The sequence below is a fragment of the Lepidochelys kempii genome, chromosome 3 (genome assembly GCF_965140285.1).
Source record: "Lepidochelys kempii isolate rLepKem1 chromosome 3, rLepKem1.hap1, whole genome shotgun sequence".
Taxonomy (NCBI): Eukaryota; Metazoa; Chordata; order Testudines; family Cheloniidae; genus Lepidochelys; species Lepidochelys kempii.
In genome coordinates, this window is record NC_136382.1 from 55643154 (window position 1) to 55665101 (window position 21948).

The window sequence follows — 21948 nt, forward strand, 5'->3', positions numbered from 1 at the left end:
ACAGAGGTGATTCCTTTCCTTCTATTAAAAGTCTTCTTGTAAGAGAACTGAATGCTTTTTCATTGTTCTCAGATCCAAGGGTTTGGGTCTGTGGTCACCTATGCAAATTGGTGAGGATTTTTACCAAACCTTCCCCAGGAAGTGGGGTGCAAGGGTTGGGAGGATTTTGGGGGGAAAGATGTGTCCAAACTACGTTTCCCAGTAAACCCAGTTAAAGTTTGGTGGTGGCAGTGGAAATTCCAAGGGCAAAGGATAAAATTAATTTGTACCTTGGGGAAGTTTTAACCTAAGCTGGTAAAAGTAAGCTTAGGAAGTTTTCATGCAGGTCCCCACATCTGTACCCTAGAGTTCAGAGTGGAGGAGGAACCTTGACAGCCCACATCTTGAATACTGCATGCAGATGTGGTCGCCCCATCTAAAAAAAAAATGGGATTGGAAAAGATTCAGAAAAGGGCAACACAATGATTAGGCGTATGGAGCAGATGCCATATGAAGAGAGATTAATAAGACTGGGACTTTTCAGCTTGGAAAAGAAATGACTAAGTGGGGATATGATAGAGGACTATAAAATCATGAGTGGTGTGAGAAAGTAAATAAGGAAGTGTTATTTACTCCTTCACATAACACAAGAATTAGGGGTCACCAAATGAAATTAATAGGCAGCAGGTTTAAAACAAAGAAAAGGAAGTATTTTTTCACACAACGCACAGTCAACCTGTGGAACTCCTTGACAGAGGATGTTGTGAAAACCAAGACTATAACAGAGTTCAAAAAAGAACTAGATAATTTCATGGAGGATAGGTCCATCAATGGCTATTAGCCAGGATGGGAAGGGATGGTTTCCTTAGCCTGTTTACCAGAAGCTGGGAATGAGCGACGTGGGATGGATCATTTGATGATTACCTGTTCTGTTCATTCCCTCTGGGGCACCTGGCATTGGCCACTGTTGGAAGACAGGTTACTGGGCTAGATGGACCTGTGGTCTGACCCAATATGGCTGTTCTTATGTTCTTATCAACCAGCTCTTCTGTTTAAATTACATGCTACTGGTACCTGCAGTCTGAAAATCTCCATGCATCTCAGCTTCCACAGCTGTTATTTATGGGGCATAGAAAAGGGATGGCAATAGAGGAAAAACAGATGTACTGTAACTTGACTCAGGAAGCTAGATATTCTTGTCACCTGTTTCATACACATGACTTATGGGCAAATAGAACGTGTATGTTAAATCAGACCTTGATTCTAGGTTGATTATCTATAAGCCTGATTACATATTCTCACCAAAAACCTAAGAAATGCTACTGTTAATAAATAGTTAGTTTTCTTATAAAGAGAAGTAGTTAAAATAATCATGAGTAAAAATATTAGTATCAAGATGCCATAAATATGAGTAATATGTATAAACAATGCATAGAGGAAGGAATCTCTGTACAGCACCATGTGCAAGGATCACAGTTGTTTCCTACTGCTGCTTTGAGGTGCTCGGAGATTCTCTCTCTTGCACATCCACAAGAAGAGCCATGCAAAATATGACTACATAACAAAGTTGAAATATTACACTTCAAATTATATTCATATACTTTTGACAGGACAGAATTGTTTGAGTTAATTTGGGCATGAACACTGTATGCATTTAATAATTATTGTATATCACCCAAGTGCCTTTGTTAATTATTGTATATCACCTAGGTCCCTTCATTACAAGTGCTATAAAAATGTTAGATTAATACAGTAAGTCAGTCAGTGCATTAATTATTATTAATAAGCATCAATGGTCTTAACTATCTATATATTTCTAAATATATTCTAGATATTAATCTATCTAAAATGTGTGTATCTATTATTATACATAAAGGGCCTGATTCTTCTTGACACCATCCTGGCACTGTAAATGTGATTTACTCCCACTCTAAGTTCCTTTTACACTTGATGGATCACTTGATGATTACCTGTTCTGTTCATTCCCTCTGGGGCACCTCATATTGGCCACTGTCGGAAGACAGGATACTGGACTGGATGGACCTTTGGTCTGACCCAGTATGGCCATTCTTATGTACATTGCCAGCCTGGTATAAAAGGAACTAACTGCAAATGAAAATCAGGCCAGCCTGTAGACAAGTCCATTTATATTTATTTATAAATGCACTCATACTGTATGCACATTTATTTTCAATTTAAAATGTATATACATGCTTTTCAAAACTTTTTTTAAAAAAGAAACCTACATAAACATCTCTGCCAATAAAGAGACATAGATAATCTAAAGCAGGAGAGAAGAGTATGCACATTATAGGATAACATACAACAACCCATTACAAAATAAGCATGACATAGACCATAAGACTCAAGAACATGAAAAGAGAGCTAATACAAATACACAGCACTCTTCTCAAAGAGAGACAAAGAGAGAGACCAGATGTTTAAGGTGACACAAAGACTGAAAGGTAATATTGTACAAATGCTATAATATTTTTGACAAGTCATTCTAGCAACCTCTTCCTTCCACAGACAGGACACCTTTGACACTGGAGATTTTCCAGGCACTCTTCATTTTCTATAGTGTAGCCATTTATCATTTTAGATATGAACTGTGACATGCAGGGACAAATACTTTGCTGACCTAAATCTTGTGCAATGGTACTGAAGCCAGTGGTGGTGTTTGTGGTATAAGTCAGCACATAATTTGGTCCCTAATATGGATTTTACACAAGGGCAAGTTACACAAGTGTATAAAATATTCACTGGGACTAAGATCTAAGAGCCCAAACTAGCATTAATGAACTCTTAAAACTTCACTGAAGTCAAGGACTGCAGGCCTATGTCTATATATAGATTCAGTTATAGAATATATAGGAATCTAATACCTTCCTATTCAAGTGGCAAATTAAAATGTTTGTTACTTAAAAAGGAAAAAGAACATTATTTAGCATCCAGAATATAAATTTGGTTGGGAAAAATATGATTCCTAAATACTAGACTAGTTTTGGATATAAAGCATATGTTAATTGAAAAATGATATGGCTTGTAGGTGTCTTACATTGTGCTAATAAGGCATTAAAAAAAACAAGGAAAGAAAGAAAGAACAACCAATAAATCTCTATGGGCATTTTTGACATGAAAATCTGTTTGCATGGTCCTTAATTAACCTTTCTGAAATGTAGAGACGTTTGAAAATATCCATGTGAGCCTTGCATCCTTTTACATATCTTGAGAGCTGAAAGAGGAAAACTCTTAGAGGTGAAGGATCTCTTTTGGAAAGAATTTTGTAGGTTAAATTACTTGACATTTAATTTGCAGAGTATATTTTATGATGGATTATTGTATTTATAGTCCTCACGATGCAGTGCTGAATATGAATGGATACTCTAAGTGCTTGAGTAGATAAATACTGAGGGCCATATTCAAGACCCATTAAAGTCAGTGAACAGATTCCTGCTGATTTCAGTGGGCACCAGATCAATCCCTGAGACCATTTTCTTCTCTGTTTTCATTACTGCATTGATCCCCAATGTTCCCTCCCTTATGCATTCCTATCATCCAATTTTGTATCACTAAAGCCAATAGAATTTTTGCTACCCACTTCACTGGGAGAAAGACCATGCCTTCAGTTATATCATTTCTTAAAGTCTCTTTTGTTCCAGTTCAGCAAAGCCCTAAAGCACATATGTAAGTGGTTTGCTAATCATTATTAGCAATGTAAATTATTGGCAATGTAATTCTCATATCTTAAATGGCATCATTAGCTTCCTCCCTTGGGGCAGTGTGAGACTATGGAGGAAAATAAGTGTTTTCAGTGTGATCCTCCTTCATGTGATGCAAAGAGGAAGCTTCCCATTCTCCCAAAACCATATGTTGTTAGAGGTAAACATTAGGAGCCAGGTTAAATTGGTGAATATTTTATTTTGTGAAAATGTTTTCCCTAATTTTGTGCAGTTGTATATTCCCCAAATTTTGATATTTCCAGTCATGAGAACTTTGGTACTGAAAAATTCTTAAAAATCAATTTTATTCACAAAATCTCATGTGCAATATTTTTATGGAGAATGGGAATATTCTGAAGAGGGAGCATAGTCTAATTCAGTGATACTCAGACCTCAGTGGTTCAGGACCCAAATTAGCCATCAGCATTACCCAAAAGACCCACAATAGTGTGAATTCATTGTTTCATTTACTATAGTACTATTTAAACAGTATGACAGAAGAAATATTTAATTTTATATTTTCCTGTGAGAATAATATATATATAAATATAAATATACTTGCACTAAGTTTTTAACTTATTTTCTGTGAGAATAGTATATTTATATTATTATTATAAATAATAAATATTATATATATAATTCTCACAGAAAATAAGTTAATAACTTAGTGCAAGTTGGTCACTTAATTGGTTAATAACAATAAAAGCATCCTGATTGTTCAATAACTTTAATATCATGTGCTGCAAAAAGCTGCAGGAGACACATTAAAGAGCCACTTGCAGCTCACAAGCCTCAGTTTGAGTATCACTGGTGTAGTTAGTGCATTGATTAGAGAGCTGGGAGCTAGGAACAACTAGTTCTGTTTTCATCTCTGTCACTGACTAGCCTCAATACTTTGTACTTACAGTAAATGTCATTTTTAAAATGCTACTTAATTCTTCACAACATCCCTTTCGGGGGGGAGGGTAAAACTAATGGTGTAGGAGAAAGGAGAGCATATGATCCTTAATCCAATTTCTGAAGTGACTTCCTTCATGACCTTGAGTAAGTCACTCACAATCTGTTTTTCAGAGCTTCTGAGTATCCATTACTCTAACTGAAGTTAATGACAGCTACAGGAATCTTTTATAAATGAATATAAAAATCATTAGATAATTAACAGACTGCAGACAAAATTGTATGAGTGCAAGAAAACTGATACAGATTTGAGCTGAACAGGCTCTGCACAAAAAAAAAATTAACTCTTACAGACAAAAGAAATTGTAGATAAAAGTGGAGGGGATGCAGCTGATGGAATTAAAAAAGAAAGTTCTGAGAAACACTTGAAAGAAATTTTTTTTTAAAGTATGCTTTAAAAGCTGTCTAGCTTTTAAAGATGGTTGTGACTTTAGGTGTCATTCATCTGATTTGCGTGAAGACACTCAATACATGGGGCAACCAAACATAGAAAGTAACACCTAGAGGCAATTATATATTTTCTGTTTAAGCCTCCTAAAAAGACAGCTACTTTTTTGAAAAGTAGCTGACACATGGTTGGAGAGAGACCATAGACTGTCTGTTAGTTTATTTATTGTTATCATTTTGTTAAGAGTTTTGGGGCCTCCCATTTGGAGCAGAAATTGATGACACTGAGTCAGGTATTTTTAGTGTAATTTGTTTATTTTCAAAATGTGTACAAGTTTTGTTTTCTGAAACAAGTAGGGACTTAAAAATGGTGCACAGGCAGTTGCCTTTGGTAGAGGCCTTGGGCCAGGCACTTCTACCCTATCCTAATAATAACACCCTTCTTGCTCTGTATTTTTCTAGATATTCTCGCAACCAAAACTTCTGCTTAATATAAAGCACTCTGTTTCATCTCACAGCCACATAACCCCTCTACTCCAAAAATGCCATTGGACCACATGTTCTCAAGAGGGGGACATGAAACATCATTAACCCTTTTGTGACATTATTGCATGCAAAAGGAAATGTATTAAGCTTTCCCTGCCTAAGGAGACTGAATTAAACCTAGTCTCCTTTACCAGGTTCTGGGTGAGGTGCCTGCTTCAAAGCCCCTAAAGGCAACCTATTACAATATTTTACTGCCAGAGACCTCCATTCAAATGTAGATAGAATCATAGAATCATAGAATCATAGAATATCAGGGTTGGAAGGGACCTCAGGAGGTCATCTAGTCCAACCCCTTGCTCAAAGCAGGACCAATCCCCAATTAAATCATCCCAGCCAGGGCTTTGTCAAGCCTGACCTTAAAAACTTCTAAGGAAGGAGATTCCACCACCTCCCTAGGCAACGCATTCCAGTGTTTCACCACCCTCCTAGTGAAAAAGTTTTTCCTAATATCCAACCTAAACCTCCCCCACTGCAACTTGAGACCATTACTCCTTGTCCTGTCCTCTGCTACCATTGAGAATAGTCTAGAACCATCCTCTCTGGAACTACCTCTCAGGTAGTTGAAAGCAGCTATCAAATCCCCCCTCATTCTTCTCTTCTGCAGACTAAACAATCCCAGTTCCCTCAGCCTCTTCTTATAAGTCATGTGTTCCAGACCCCTAATCATTTTTGTTGCCCTTCGCTGGACTCTCTCCAATTTATCCATATCCTTCTTGTAGTGTGGGGCCCAAAACTGAACACAGTACTCCAGATGAGGCCTCACCAATGTCGAATAGAGGGGGATGATCACGTCCCTCGATCTGCTCGCTATGCCCCTACTTATACATCCCAAAATGCCATTGGCCTTCTTGGCAACAAGGGCACACTGCTGACTCATATCCAGCTTCTTGTCCACTGTCACCCCTAGGTCCTTTTCCGCAGAACTGCTGCCTACCCATTCGGTCCCTAGTCTGTAGCTGTGCATTGGGTTCTTCCGTCCTAAGTGCAGGACCCTGCACTTATCCTTATTGAACCTCATCAGATTTCTTTTGGCCCAATCCTCCAATTTGTCTAGGTCCCTCTGTATCCTATCCCTGCCCTCCAGTGTATCTACCACTCCTCCCAGTTTAGTATCATCCGCAAATTTGCTGAGAGTGCAATCCACAACATCCTCCAGATCATTGATGAGGATATTGAACAAAACCGGCCCCAGGACCGACCCCTGGGGCACTCCACTTGACACCGGCTGCCAACTAGACATGGAGCCATTGATCGCTACCCGTTGAGCCCGACAATCTAGCCAACTTTCTACCCACCTTATAGTGCATTCATCCAGCCCATACTTCTTTAACTTGCTGACAAGAATAGTGTGGGAGACCGTGTCAAAAGCTTTGCTAAAGTCAAGATACAATACATCCACTGCTTTCCCTTCATCCACAGAACCAGTAATCTCATCATAGAAGGCGATTAGATTAGTCAGGCATGACCTTCCCTTGGTGAATCCATGCTGACTGTTTCTGATCACTTTCCTCTCATGTAAGTGCTTCAGGATTGATTCTTTGAGGACCTGCTCCATGATTTTTCCGGGGACTGAGGTGAGGCTCACTGGCCTGTAGTTCCCAGGATCCTCCTTCTTCCCTTTTTTAAATATTGGCACTACATTAGCCTTTTTCCAGTCATCCGGGACTTCCCCCATTCGCCACAAGTTTTCAAAGATAATGGCCAATGGCTCTGCAATCACAGCCGCCAGATAAAAACAAGTCAAAAGAATATTGTGGTTTACTGTCAAAGTACTTCCCAGTAAACACTGGCCCATCTCTCACAACCATTGCACTGTACTCAGGAGTAGAGCTGAGAGGATAATTGATCTTTTGGTTTGGTGCCTCTCTCTCTCTCTCACACACACACACACAAGGGCAACCCTCTACCGTGGAGACAACTATACTAGTACAAATGTGCTTATACTGGTTTAACTTATGTCCATTACCATATGTCAATAATCTATACTAGTGTAAGTGTCTCCACACTAGTAGCATTGTACCACTTCAACTATACCAGTACAATTAAACTGTTGTGTGAATGCAAAGGCTAAATTCACTTCCTGCATTATTTTAGAAACTGTATTAATGCTGGTGCTGATGCTGAAAGAGTGGATTTACTGGCTTGGCCTTAGAGTTGGGCAATATGTATCAAAAGTAAAATTGATTCACCAAATTCTGCCTTATCCTGTGCACCACAAAGAACCCAGTCCAAAAATTCACAAGCAAAATTCTTCATCAGTTAATGGGGCTTTTGCTTTGGTGCAAGGACTCTTGTAAAGTTTTTAGGCCCATATTATATCTGAAGTAAAATCTTGCACTGTTTAAGTATAAAACAATGCCACTGCATTATTTTCTAACCCTTGGTTTGGGAAATATTTTCCACTGGTACATTCATTACTGTATAGTGAAAAAGATATTTTGTCTATTTTATTTTTTCTGTTTCCCAAACTTATCTCACTAAAAATTCCATGGCAAGTGACGTGGAATCCTTGTTAGTATTAATGAGTGATGTGCAAACCTGAATGGTTTGGTTCTGGAAATATGGATGTTTTCTTCTGAGATTTCCAGTACTCTAGGTTTTAGCTGGAATGGAAATACAACTAGCCTGGGTCAAAGTATTTCATTATGTTTCCAATCTCGTGGTGACTGAAACCAGAAAATGCAGAGACACAGGAAAATTTGGAGAGACCAATAGGTTAAATATGCATATTGAAAAGATTTTGGTTAGTTTTTATTACCTAAACCAGTAATACTGAGCCCATGACTATATGGCTGGACAGAATAATTTTGTGGTCTAAGCCTCTCTGCAAAGTGGACGCCGCCCTTTTTTGTTCTATTGTAGTGTCTGGGTGATCTCTTATACTGGTGGCAGGAAATAGACCACAAACATGCATCAGTAATGACAATTGTTACGGGGTTTGGGGTACAATCCAGACCAGTAAGAGTCACCACTTGCCCTGCAACTCTAGGGCGCCTTAAAATACTTTGCTGCTTTAGCTCCCATCTTGGGATGCTCAAAACCAGTCTACAAGTATCCAGGTCACACTCTGAAGTGTCTCGGTGTTAGATAGTCCTGGTTCGGCAGCTGTCAAGGTTCCTCCCCCACTCTGAACTCTAGGGTACAGATGTGGGGACCTGCATGAAAAACCTCCTAAGCTTATCTTTACCAGCTTAGGTCAAAACTTCCCCAAGGTACAAAATATTACACCCGTTATCCTTGGACTGGCCGCTACCACCACCAAACTAATACTGGTTACTGGGGAAGAGCTGTTTGGACGCGTTCTTCCCCCCAAAATACTTCCCAAAACCTTGCACCCCACTTCCTGGACAAGGTTTGGTAAAAAGCCTCACCAATTTGCCTAGGTGACTACAGACCCAGACCCTTGGATCTTCAGAACAATGAACAATCCTCCCAACACTTGCACCCCCCCTTTCCTGGGAAATGTTGGATAAAAAGCCTCACCAATTTGCATAGGTGACCACAGACCCAAACCCTTGGATCTGAGAACAATGAAAAAGCATTCAGTGTTTTACAAGAAGACTTTTAATAAAAAATAGAAGTAAATAGAAATAAAGAAATCCCCCCTGTAAAATCAGGATGGTAGATATCTTACAGGGTAATTAGATTCAAAAACATAGAGAACCCCTCTAGGCAAAACCTTAAGTTACAAAAAAGATACACAGACAGAAATAGTTATTCTATTCAGCACAATTCTTTTCTCAGCCATTTAAAGAAATCATAATCTAACACATACCTAGCTATATTACTTACTAAAAGTTCTAAGACTCCATTCCTGGTCTATCCCTGGCAAGACCCAGCATATAGACAGACACAGACCCTTTGTTTCTCTCCCTCCTCCCAGCTTTTGAAAGTATCTTGTCTCCTCATTGGTCATTTTGGTCAGGTGCCAGCGAGGTTACCTTCAGCTTCTTAACCCTTTACAGGTGAGAGGAGCTTTCCCCTGGCCAGGAGGGATTTCAAAGGGGTTTACCCTTCCCTTTATATTTATGACAGCAGCTCTGACCCGAGCCTGACTACAGCCCCTCTTTGGCTTCCACCAGCCTTGATTACAACCACCAAAGTGATCCCAACACACACCCATCATGAATTTCCCCCAAACCATGTGCCATGTCTAGCCCTCTTCTGGACAGTTTAGAGAAATAATAAGGTTTGTTTGTTCCTCTAAAGAAATAAAATTACATCACAGCTTATTAACTTAACAGGTGTAAATACACCCTTCCCTTTAAACACAGCACTGAGCTGGTTTCTAGTAAAAATTAAAACAAAAATATTAACAATAGGACATAGGTTAAGTGATGCCAAGTAAAAGGAATAAAGTTAGAAAGAGTTATAAGCAAATCAAAGTGAAAACACTCATCTAAAAGTCTAAAACTTAATCTAACAAGGTACAGTCTGTGGTCAAGATGGTTTCTCTCACCAGTCTTCCTTCTTCCCAGCTATGGCTGACTTTTTCTCAGTCAGCACCTTCCACAGATATACACGGTATGTACAGCTAACAAGAGTTGCTTACAAAGAGTGGTGAACCGCCAATGGGCCTCTGTCACAACAATACAAAATCATTCTTAATTATAACTTAATGTCATGAGCATTTGTTATATTTCTGAATTTCATTTTACTTTGATTTTTTTTTTATTTCAATTTTGCAGAACTTCTTTCAAATAGTTAGTAACCTGCTAGATGAAGAGAACAAAGAGAAATGGGAAGATGCACAGCAGGTAAGATTTGCCTATGTTGCTATTTACTTTCAAAAATTACCAAAGTAGAGTTTCACATTTTGCCCTAAATATTCTCAGTAGTGCTCCCAAATCCTGTCCTAATTATTTATATATTTATTTTAGGGGTATCAAGGGATTAAAAAAATAATTGTGATTAATCATGCAATTGATCGTGCTGTTAAACAATAATAGAATACAATTTATTCCAATATTTTTGGATGTTTTCTACATTTTCAAATATATTGGTTTCAATTACAACTCAGAATACAAAATGTACAATGCTCACTTTATGTTTATTTTTATTACAAATATTTGCACTGTAAAAAACAAAATAAATAGTATTCTACAATTCACCTAAAAAGTACTATAGTGCAATCTCTTTATCATGAAAGTTGAACTTATAAATGTAGAATTATGTACAAAAAATAACTGCATTCGAAAATAAAACAATGTAAAACTTTAGAGCCTACAAGTCCAATCAGTCCTATTTCTTGTTCAGCCAATTGCTCAGACAAACAAATTTGTTTACATTTCCAGGATATAATGCTGCCTGCTTCTTGTTTACAATGTCACCAGAAAGTGAGAACAGGTGTTTGCATGATACTGTTGTAGCCGGCATCGCAAGATATTTATATGCCAGATGCGCAAAAAAATTCATATGTCTCTTGATGCTTCAACCACCATTCCAGAGGACATGTGTCCATGCTGATGACGGGCTCTGCTCAATAATAATCTATTGCACTGCAGACCGATGCATATTCATTTTCATCATCTGAGTCAGATGCCACCAGCAGAAGGTTGATTTTCTTGTTTGGTGTTTTGGGTTCTGAAGCTTCCACATCAGAGTGTTGCTCTTTTAAGACTTCTGAAAGCATGCTCCACGCCTCATCCCTCTCAGATTTTGGAAGGCACTTCATATTCTTAAATCTTGGGTAGAGTGCTGAAGCTATCTCTAGAAAGCTCACATTGGTACCTTCTTTGCGTTTTGTCAAATCTGCAGTAAAAGTGTTCTTAAAATGAACAACATGTCATCATCCGAGACTGCTATAACATGAAATATATGGCAGACTACGGGTAAAACAGAGCAAGAGACATACAGTTCTCCCCCAAGGAGTTCAGTCACAAATTTAATTAACACATTATTTTTTTAACAAGTGTCATCAGCATGGAAGCATCTCCTCTGGCAAGGTGCAAATACTGCCCTGAGTGATGCAGATTTACATTTTATTTTTCTAATGACTTCTTGTAAGGTAACAAATGTTTTAATATCAGTATCATCCATACACCAAACAAGTCGTATATGTTCCTGGACTGAGTACAAAGGGTGCATTTCAATCAAAACGGTCTGTTGCCAGTATTCACTCCAGTTAGAATTTCACAGTAAATAACCACAGGAGAAACCGTTGACCCATAGGTGTTACGTGGGTGCTCTCTATCTGTGTATGTGTAAAGTATGTAGTTAATACATAAAGTGCCAGTAGATGGTGATAAAGAATATGTAGCATACTTTCTGAGTGTTGCAGGCCCAATAAAGAATTATTTTTGTAGCCCGAAAATGGCGTCCTCCAGGAAGCTCTTTACATCAGCTCTTAACAAAAGGCATGTATTAAACTGGGTGCTGTATATTTGTGTTCTATATAATCCATAATTAATGGTTTCTGATGCTGGCAGTTAATTTAGTAAAAGGATGTTGAGTTGCTGCAGGTGTTTTCTCATAGAAAGTCAGCAATTTATTGATAGTGAATTAGGCTTTCTTTCTACCAGAAAGAAGAATGCAGAGCACAATCTCAGGGATCCAAAGTAGCGTACAAATGCAGTTTGCTCAAAGCAAATCCTCTTATCTTATACAATTAATTAGTATAAAAGAAAGTAGGTTGTTGCTGCCCAAATCTTTAATATAAGGGCTTCCATACACTACAGAACCCAGCATGCAATTGCCCACCTTGGTCTCAGAGGCTCTGGAGCTAGACACATCAAATAATAGGAAGGGGCAGTATTAGATGTTGGGACTTGTAGTCTTCAAAAGCAACACATGCGTATTAAAAAAGAGAGTGTCTGTATTCCCAAATACAGAACAGTATACGGTGAATATCATTTACATTTTGTATTTTGACCATCCCTTATGTATGAGGACAAAAAATGTATTGTGTGCAGCAGGATATCCATTTTTTAAAAATATATAAATGTTTATTTTACAGGAAAGTATCCCTTGTTCATGACACAGACAATAATCCTTCAATGATTTACTGATGTATATGTTGTATATGATATCAGTTTATCTGCTAAATTTGTTAATAAATGTAATGGTTTCTAATCTCTTCATACTATTGCATAATGAATACATATTTTTTGTCCTAATGCCCTCTCAGGACCATGAAAATGAAATATGTTTTCTTGTAAATGGACTAGCCATTTACCATTTTGCAATTCTGCTATTGCAGAGATCAATATGGATGCCTTTAGTTTACTACTTTAACTCTGTGCTAGCACTAATAATAATGTTAAAAATGAATATACACAAATTCAAGAAAGCATTTTATAGTTAAATACTGTTTCAAAGCAGCAAAGATGATACCATACTGCAAAGAACTAAGGGCCAATTTTGCCTTCATATACATACACAACTCCTGTCGACATTGTTGGAGGTTGCCTGCACAGATTTGAAAGCAAAATTTGTTCTAAATTTGTTCCTGGAATATGACTCTGAAATACAGTAACTGTTACTGAGAGTTGTGGAAAGCAAAGAATTTGAATCCTTTTCTGTTAGGTGCATTAATTTATGGGCAAACATCCCACAGTTCTTGGGCAAAACTGATTTCGAATGATATTGAGAGAAATCTTACCTGGGGATAAATGATGCATTGAAGACTAAAACATATTGTTTTGCAGTAACTTAAAAGTTTGGATATTAAAACAGTATGAGTACAATTTAGCTTTTGAATGTCCCAGCTCATTTTATTGGACTTGGTTAGTATTTTATGTGAATGCTACAGAGTTTGGGAAACTCTTGCAGTTATTGTGTATCTGACCTTCATTTATTAGATCTATCCAGGATCAGTGGAGCTAATGCAGGTGATTGAAGATTTTATACACATTGTTGGAATGGGGATGATGGACTTTCAGAATTCATACCTAATGACTGGAAATGTAGGTAAGAAATAGGAACTTCTTTTATCAAATATTTGAAAATCAAAACATGCAAGTATGTACTTTATACCTGCTGTCTATATGATTGGCATCCTCTTCTAAACTTGTGTTTTGGTGTTTGGTCATCTGTTATCTAGTTTATTACTCTATTTAAAAGTGAATGCTTGAGTAAGTCTCAATCTCCTATTTTCTCATCTCTCACAACCTGAATATAAAGCTTAAGATCCTAAATAAAATCCAAAAAGTAGTCCATGTTATGCTATGCATATACTAGAAGCTTGCCAGTATACACAATATTCAAATAGCAATTTGAGACATTAGAATTAGTAATTTTAGTATATATATATATATATATATATATATATATATATATATATATATATATATATTATATACATTATATATATTATTAATAGAATTATTAATTCTAATGTCTCAAATTGCTATTTGAATCATTGTATATACTGTATAATTTTAGTGTATATACATATATATCTCAATTTGAGACATTAGAATTAATAATTTTGGTATGTGTATATATATATAAAATGAATTGCTTAACTCACTGGATAAATGTTGATTTTGTTGACAATATTTCTACTATTTTTTATTTGCCCATAGACCTTATTGTGCATACTGTAGTGTGATAGTAATCAGCCTCAGCAAATACCATTAATAAAACCTAAACATCAATTGTCATTATAAAACTAAATCGTGTAAAGCTTTTCTCTGTGTGTGTGTATTCAAAATTTTGTTTTGATTTACTTTTTAAAAGCCTTGTTAGAGCAGCTGTACAACATTCATAATGCCAGTGAAGACCGAGACAGGATACTAAAATAATATTCAGAACATATGAAAGATGTCATCAACCTGGACTCAACCTTTTAGGGGCTTTAATTATCTCTGAAGTTTCAGTTCATCTAGGGCATGGAGTACTAATGCATTTGAAATGACCCAGATTGTAAGGCAATTTTGAGTATTTCATCTTGTTGCCATAACTTGCAGTGACTACTATCAACCTGTCTTCGGTGGCTCATGAACATGGGTGCCAGCCTCCAGGCAGACTGTTACAAATCAAGGCATAAACCCTAAACTTGATTCTTGGTTGTGTGTTTTATAATTAGATTTCACCAACCAAGAATCAAGCACTGTAATAGCCTTAAGATGGAGTCACAGATAGTCTACCTTGGCCACTCTGGCTATCTTGCCACCCAAGAAAACCAGCCTTTGTGATAGATGGTACCTTGCACCAAAGATCACAACAATATTCAGGTTACTCCCAGTCCCAAAGGATCAGTCACTTACCCCATGTCAAGTGCATCCTAGTTCTCACACCAAAGACAACGTTTGAAGCCAATCCTATAATAAACTAACTAAAGGTTTATTAACTAGGAAAAAGAAATAAGAGTTATTTACAAGGTTAAAACAGGTAAACATATACACACAAATGAGTTACAGTCTTAGGTTCCAAATAGCACTAAAAGCTGCTCTAATCTGCAAGCTTTATATGTCCTTCAGGGCTAACCGAAGCTGAGCAGCTTGGGGATCGTTGTTTAACCTTAGAAATATTGCCCCAATACCAACTATGTAGGTGAAACCATACAATCACTATCCTTTATAATAAATTCACACAGGAAAAAGATAAAAACAAAAACACTACATAGTGATCACTCTATCTCTGACATATCAGTCCTCATCCTCAAAGGAATCCTGCACAACACTTTGAAAAGACGAGCTTAAATATATAACTTTGCTAGACACTAAAAACAACCCACCCAGCTGCTTCCCCCCACTTCCTTTCATCGTTGTGACTGGAGGGATTTTAGTGGGCCACTTCACCTTGAATGGTCCCTTGAAATATGTGTTAACTACTTCTGCTAAACAGTCTCCTCCATCTTGTAATTAGCTGTGACTTTCTGAGACCATGTCTACACTACAAAATTATGTTGACCTAACTTACATCTGCATAAGCCACCACAGTTATTAAATTGCTTTTGTGCATACACACTTTGGTCCTTGTGTCGGCGGTGTGTGTCCTCACTAGGAGCACTTGTATCAATTGCACTGTCAGTGTGGACATTGTGGGATGGCTTCTGGAAGCCAGGAACACTCTAGGTAAGCAAAGGAGTGTCAACGCAGATAGTGTGTCAACCTAATTACATCTACCATTTCTCTACACTGCTTGGGGAGGTGGTGTTACTAAATTTAGTAGTTTTCCTTTGATCATCCTCCTCCCTCTCACACCTAATGTTTTTTAAACCCTTAGGACTAGAGTCTTACTTAGACTATGTGCCCATGCAAGCAAGTGAAAGAGATTAAGAAAAGTAAGAGAAATGCATACACCTATGCTGGCTAGCTGGACCGGAAATGGGCACAGTCTTGGCTCCACTACCTCTGCTCACTGCCCAAGGTAGTTGAGCTGGTGTGGCATGAGGAAGGAGAAATTGATTGCTATTATAGTCTGTCTGTAAATTGCTACTCCCTGCAAGAACAAGGAGGGGGTGATCTCTGAGTCACAGTGCCTTCCAGGGTTATTTCTGTTTTGGTTAATCTTACACGTCACCTCTTGCTCAGGGCTCTTCCTAAACTCAGGTTAATTAAGGCCTCTGGCTGCTGCAGCAATACAAATAAATAATATTTTAAAAAAATGTAGGCAGTTCCTACTGACAGTCCTCCAAATTCATCCTGGGATCTATGGGTATGTCTACCCTTTGAGCTGTGAATGTAAATACCAGCTTGAGGAGACATACACATGCTAGCTTTAATCAAAATAGAATGTAGCCACAGCGGTGCGAGTAGCAGGAGGGACTGCCTGCCCCTAGTATGTACCTAGCAGCTTGGGCAGGTAACTGCTTAGGGCAGCCAGTCCCTCCCACCACTCACTTTGCCATAGCTACGTTCTATTTTTAGCATGCTAGCTTGATTAGGTATGTCTCCTCATGCTGGAATTTACACCTCCAGCTCCAAATGTAGAAATAACCTAAGAATCAAGCTGGGTTTTTCCTTTTTGCACCAGTAATAAAGGTTAGTCACACAAAATTCTGCCCATGTTTAAGCTGTGCAATACCACTGTCCCCAAATTATACCCTCAGTGCAACACAGTCGCCTTCATTGGAGTTACACAAGTGTGATTCATTGACCAAGTAATTAGAATGTAATTTTGTTGCTATTACATCAGAAGGAATACATCCAGCTCATGCTCTCTTAACTGTATAAACGCTGTAGTGCTAACTAGCGTAAAAAGTAGTAAAAGTTATTTTTGTAACAAAAGTAAGCAAATATGTAGAATACAGGAAGCAGATCTGTGCAGAAAGAAGGGGCCATTTTTATACATAATTAACGGAGCAGAACTGTACTATAGTTATTGTCATGGTCTGTTTTGTAAAAAAACGAATATAATAATTTTCAATCTCCTCAGACATTTCATGCATGCATTTAGAATCCCTTTTCACATAAAATGAGAAACAAGATTCAGTACTTACCATGAGCTGCTTCTTTTTTTGATGTGCTGCAGATAAGAAAGATTCCAGTTGTGTAGCAAATTTCACAGCCACAGAAGTGTCCTTGGTGTTCTGATTTTAATTTGCATGTCCAAATCCAGTTGAACAGAAGTAAACTGATCCATAGATCATTTATCTTGGGCATCCACACTTGTAATTGGGTTTGACAGATATGCCAATCTCCTCAGATCTTCTGCAGATGGAGTGTCATTTTCCTTACTAATCCTTAGGTGATCTCTGTCTAACTCAGATTCAATGCTTATTATGAACCACACATCAAAGTGTAGTTATAAATCCAAAAAAACCCTCTCTCTTTTCTAGGACCAAATTTTGCACCACACTCAGAACAGGTCCATTCACGCTACAGCTCGCCCCACTCCTTCTCTAGTCTTCTCTCAAACAAAGGAGGAGTTGCTGGAACAAACTGAAAAATTAAATAGCAACAAGTCACCAGAACCAATACTTTTCCATCAAGAGTTCCGAAGGAACTTAATAATGTGGCTGAGCTGCTAACAAGAAATCTTCAATCTCATTAAAATCAGCTGCTGGACTGGATGATTGGGGTGCAGCAATGTTGTCCTGGTCTTTAAAAAATGATCAGCTGGATCTGGAAATTATGGAACAGTGAGATTTACTTTAGAACCAAGTAAAATGCTTCAAACAGTAATGAAAGGTAGGACACTTTATATGGTAGGACAGATTAGGATTGTTCTGTAAAGGAATATTGGATATCTGTTCTGAACTAGGTTTGTTTCAGTGTAGCAGCAAAGGGATAGTTAAAAGAAAACTGGCTGACCAAATTTACTAGTTTGTAGTGTTGTTGTACCCATGTTGGTCCCCGGATATTAAAGAGACAAGATGGGTGAGGTAATATCTTTTATTGGCCCAGCTTTCTTTGCTGAAACAGATAAGTGCTCTGTGTAGCTTGATAGCTTGTTTCTTTCACAACAGAAGTTGGTCCAATAAAAGATATTACCTCACCTATCTTGTGTCTCTAAAATTTCCTTGAACTTTCAATAAAGTCCTTTACAAGATGCTATTAGAAAAACCAAGTAGTTCTGGTGTGAAAGGTATTGTCATGGATAGAAGGCACGGAAAATAAACAGAGTGAATGTAACAGCAAATAATGTGGGAAATATTATGATATCTTATAATATCAGCTGGAATGCTGTGTTTGACCCAGAAAACCCAGCAACACTGTAGCACAATAGAACAGGATCTGAGCTGGGTAATAAACATTCTTAGAGAGACGGGGAGACTTCTCATTGAAGAGAGACTGAAAGTATTAGAATTGTTTAGTGTTGAAAGGAGATTAATAAAAAGGTACATGATAGATGTATGAAAATAATGAATTGTAAGAGAAGATAAACCATCCTGATTTAACCTTATTCCTAACACAAAAACATTCAGGTGTCCTTCAGTTAAACTGTAAAGCAAAACATTTAAAACTGAGTGACTAGTGGAGTCCATTGCCATAATCATTGAGGCTAGGTGCTTAGTAGGAATAAAAAGAAAAACAGGATTGGTCATTTATATGGAGAATGGGAATAATCACAGTTACACTCAATAAGATAAACCACATCAGAAAGGATACTGGTCTTCATGCTTCTGGGCATAAGCCAAACAATAACTGATAGGCTTCATCTACACTGTCAATTTATGTCGGTATAACTACATTGCTCAAGGGGGGTGGAAAATCCACACCTCTAACCAACAGTTATATCGACCTAACTCCCAGTGTGGACAGCGCTATGTCAACAAGAGAAGTTCTCCCATTGGCATAGGTAGCATCTTCACTAAGTGCTACAGTGACAGAGCTGCGCCAGTGTAGACAAGCCTCTTCATTGGAAGCATTTGGTACTAGCCACTATCAGAGAGGGACAGGGGCTAAAAACATCAACTGGCCTGATCTGATATGACAGTTTCTGCACTCCAAATCATTCATTTGGGATTTCATATTGAGCTGGGCCAAATAGGCCTTTCAAATGTTTTCCTTCCTATTTAAGGAGGGAAAGTCTGATCTTGGCCCTCCGAAAATCTATAGGGAGCCACAGGGTAGAATTGCTGCACCTCCAACCAACAGTTAGAGGCTATGGAAATGATTGTCCTTCCCATAGCCTCTTTCTTTTTCATCTGAGATGTTAACTTCAGATATTTTCACCTCTATGCTTCTCATGTTCCTCTGTGCATCTCTCTGTTAACGAGTTTGTGGTTGGTTCAAGTTCCCCCATTATATTCCCTTTTTTTGAAACATTATTGTTCATATTTAGCAAATGGATGATTACCTCTTCTATCTGTTTTTTCCACACCAGTTTGGGCATTTTGTAACAGTGATTCTGTGTCTTTTCTTATAATTCATATCTGATCTTACAGTATGGTTACATTCGTACATTTCCAGCTGATGTTTGCCTTGAGATCACTTTTCATTTGTGCTGCTAAAGCTGATTTAATTTTCCTTTGCTAAGCTTCCTTGCTAGTATTTTTCTTTCTAACTGATTCAAATTACCTCCTGACCACCTTCTGTTGCCTCCTTTTTTTGGCTTTAATTTCTTCCAGCATTTGTAGCTGTATCTTCCATCTCTGTTTATGCCAAATCAGTGCAAGGATTTTTTTTCACCACTGAAATCTAATACTGATTCTTGACACAGACATTGCCACTTTCAGAAGCAAACACAACTAAGAAAAACATGTGTTACTTATAAACAAAGCATATTTGCTCTGGAAACATTAAGGCACAATAAACAAGAAACCCCCTTATACCACTTTCAGAGTCACTTTTCAGAGTAGGACCATGGTTGTCAGTTAAGATCTGCATAATTCACAGGGAAATTACTTCAACCTACAAGGGAAGGAAGAGAAAGATATTGCTGTGAGTTTTTTTAAAATGAAGTTGTGAGGCACACACAATATGATATGGTGCTGGCCAACGTAAGCTGCAAGAATCCAGAAAGACTGATACGTGAATGGATAGGTGGCTGTTATTTCAGCTTCTGACAAGTCAAGAAAGGCTTAGACTTCTTTACTGGGGCAGAACCTTGATGGAAGAGAAATGATTACAGAGAGAATCAGGATAATCCTTCCTTATCTATATTTATTTACAATATCTACTTAGCTGCTATTAACGCTTTGAACTATTTCTCTTTAGCAAAAAACTGCACAATCAGCAGAAAAATGTACAAAATGTTTGTGGATCTCCATCAACCGTACAGGTCTTGGTTAAAATCCTGAGAGTTTTGCTGTTGACTTCAGTGGAACCAGGATTTCACCTAAGGTTTAAGTTTCAGCCAAATATCTCTCACACATAATCTATTGCCTCATACTGTGAAAAGTCTCACTCCTCACTTGTGCTGTGCAGGAGGAGTATGTGGAAGGAAAGGTGGCTCTAAGCCTCCTTTGTTCTTCTTCTGATCCTGTGGTTAGCTAAGGACAAAGGTGGCCCATGGCAGAATTAGTGGTGTAGTTTAAAGGTTATTCTACTGTATGCCAGTTTGTGATGGTGTGTACGGCCTTTACTCCAATGAAGATCATTCCCATGTGAGCCAATCTGGCCCCCTCTGGCCTCCAGAAGTCGCTTGTCTTTCCCACCCATACATCCTCTACATCCTGGAGGTCAGGCGGGTCTGGCGTAGAACAAGTTACACTAGCTTTACATCAGCCGAGGATTCCTCTATGCCAGTGTTTCCCAAACTTGGGACGCTGCTTGTGCAGGGAAAGCCCCTGGCGGGTTGGACCGGTTTGTTTACCTGCCACGTCCGCTGGTTTGGCCAATCGCAGCTCCCACTGGCCACGGTTCACTGTGCCCAGCCAATGTGGGCTGTGGGAAGGGTACAGGCCGAGGTACATACTGGCCGCCACTTCCTGCAGTCCCCATTGGCCAGGCACAGCGAACCACGGCCAGTGGGAGCTGCGATGGGCAGAACCTGCGGACGCGACAGGTAAACAAACTGGCCTGGCCTGCCAGGAGCTTTCCCTGGACAAGTGGCATCCTAAGTTTGGGAAACACTGCTCTATGCCATTAGAATCCTAAATGACCTATTTAGGACAGGTTTTAGGTCTCATTGCATCGTTCCAAAAGACACTTCTCCCTCCAACCAGTTTTATATTTATCTCTTCTCTCCCCTCCCACTCTGTGCCCATATCCATGAAGATTGCTGTCAGGTACCAGCCAACAGGTCTGGTAACCTCCTGGTTCTCTGGAATGCCTGTGCTGGGCTATTCAGTTTCTTATAAGTCAGTTAGTTGGGAAAACCACAGATTCATTCCCAGCTATGATGTTACCTTACCTGACATAATCTTCTAAAATACCTAATAAATAAATGTCAGGATGAGTGACTCCACTCCTGTGGAGGCCTTGGGGTTAGCTTGCCATGTTGGTGCTAAACAGCCACAGGGATTGAGGGATTTCAGGATCCATTTAGTCTTCCTTGGCCATGAAATTCAGTTGGTCCTTGGGACTTTGTACCATGGATGCCCCTTGATACAAGATTTGTTTCTAAATAGCTAGGTTATTGATACTATATAACTGCTTATATGACTCCTGGTGACTATAGTATCTGAGCACCTAGTGCTAGTGAAAAACAAGATGTAGTTCTACAGAGTTTCTAATATAAAGAGAGAGTGAGTTCTGACCATCAGTCTCACTGCTAATTCCAGTCCTTTCTGGCAACTTTTGTTCTTTCTGTGGAGTGTTTGTTTATCCTAATGGTGTCTGACCAGTCTATCTGTTACACTGATGTGAGATTTAGTGCTGTGTCTCTTAACATCAGCACTTCAGGGTTGTTCAGTCATATGCCATAAATAATGTGCAGATCTATAAACGCACTAAAAAGCTGAGCTGCTTTTAGGAATCATTCTTGTATTTTGGTCTATTTCTTGACAATGGAAAAATAAAGTTATAAAACAACTAAGATGTTCATTTCTTTTTTGATATATAAGTTAATGGCTTGACACTTT

General features: G+C 38.4%; 1 protein-coding gene across 5 annotated transcripts in view; it reads left to right on the top strand.

Moving 5' to 3' along the window:
- The window catches only part of ADGRB3 (adhesion G protein-coupled receptor B3), a 621597-nt gene that overhangs the window by 317115 nt on the left and 282534 nt on the right, over nucleotides 1–21948 (top strand). For all 5 annotated transcript variants that reach the window (XM_073336359.2, XM_073336357.2, XM_073336356.2 and 2 more), the window contains 2 exons: nucleotides 10280–10348; nucleotides 13391–13499. In XM_073336359.2, the coding sequence (XP_073192460.1) occupies nucleotides 10280–10348; nucleotides 13391–13499 (178 nt within the window). The remainder of the gene's footprint in view (nucleotides 1–10279; nucleotides 10349–13390; nucleotides 13500–21948) is intronic.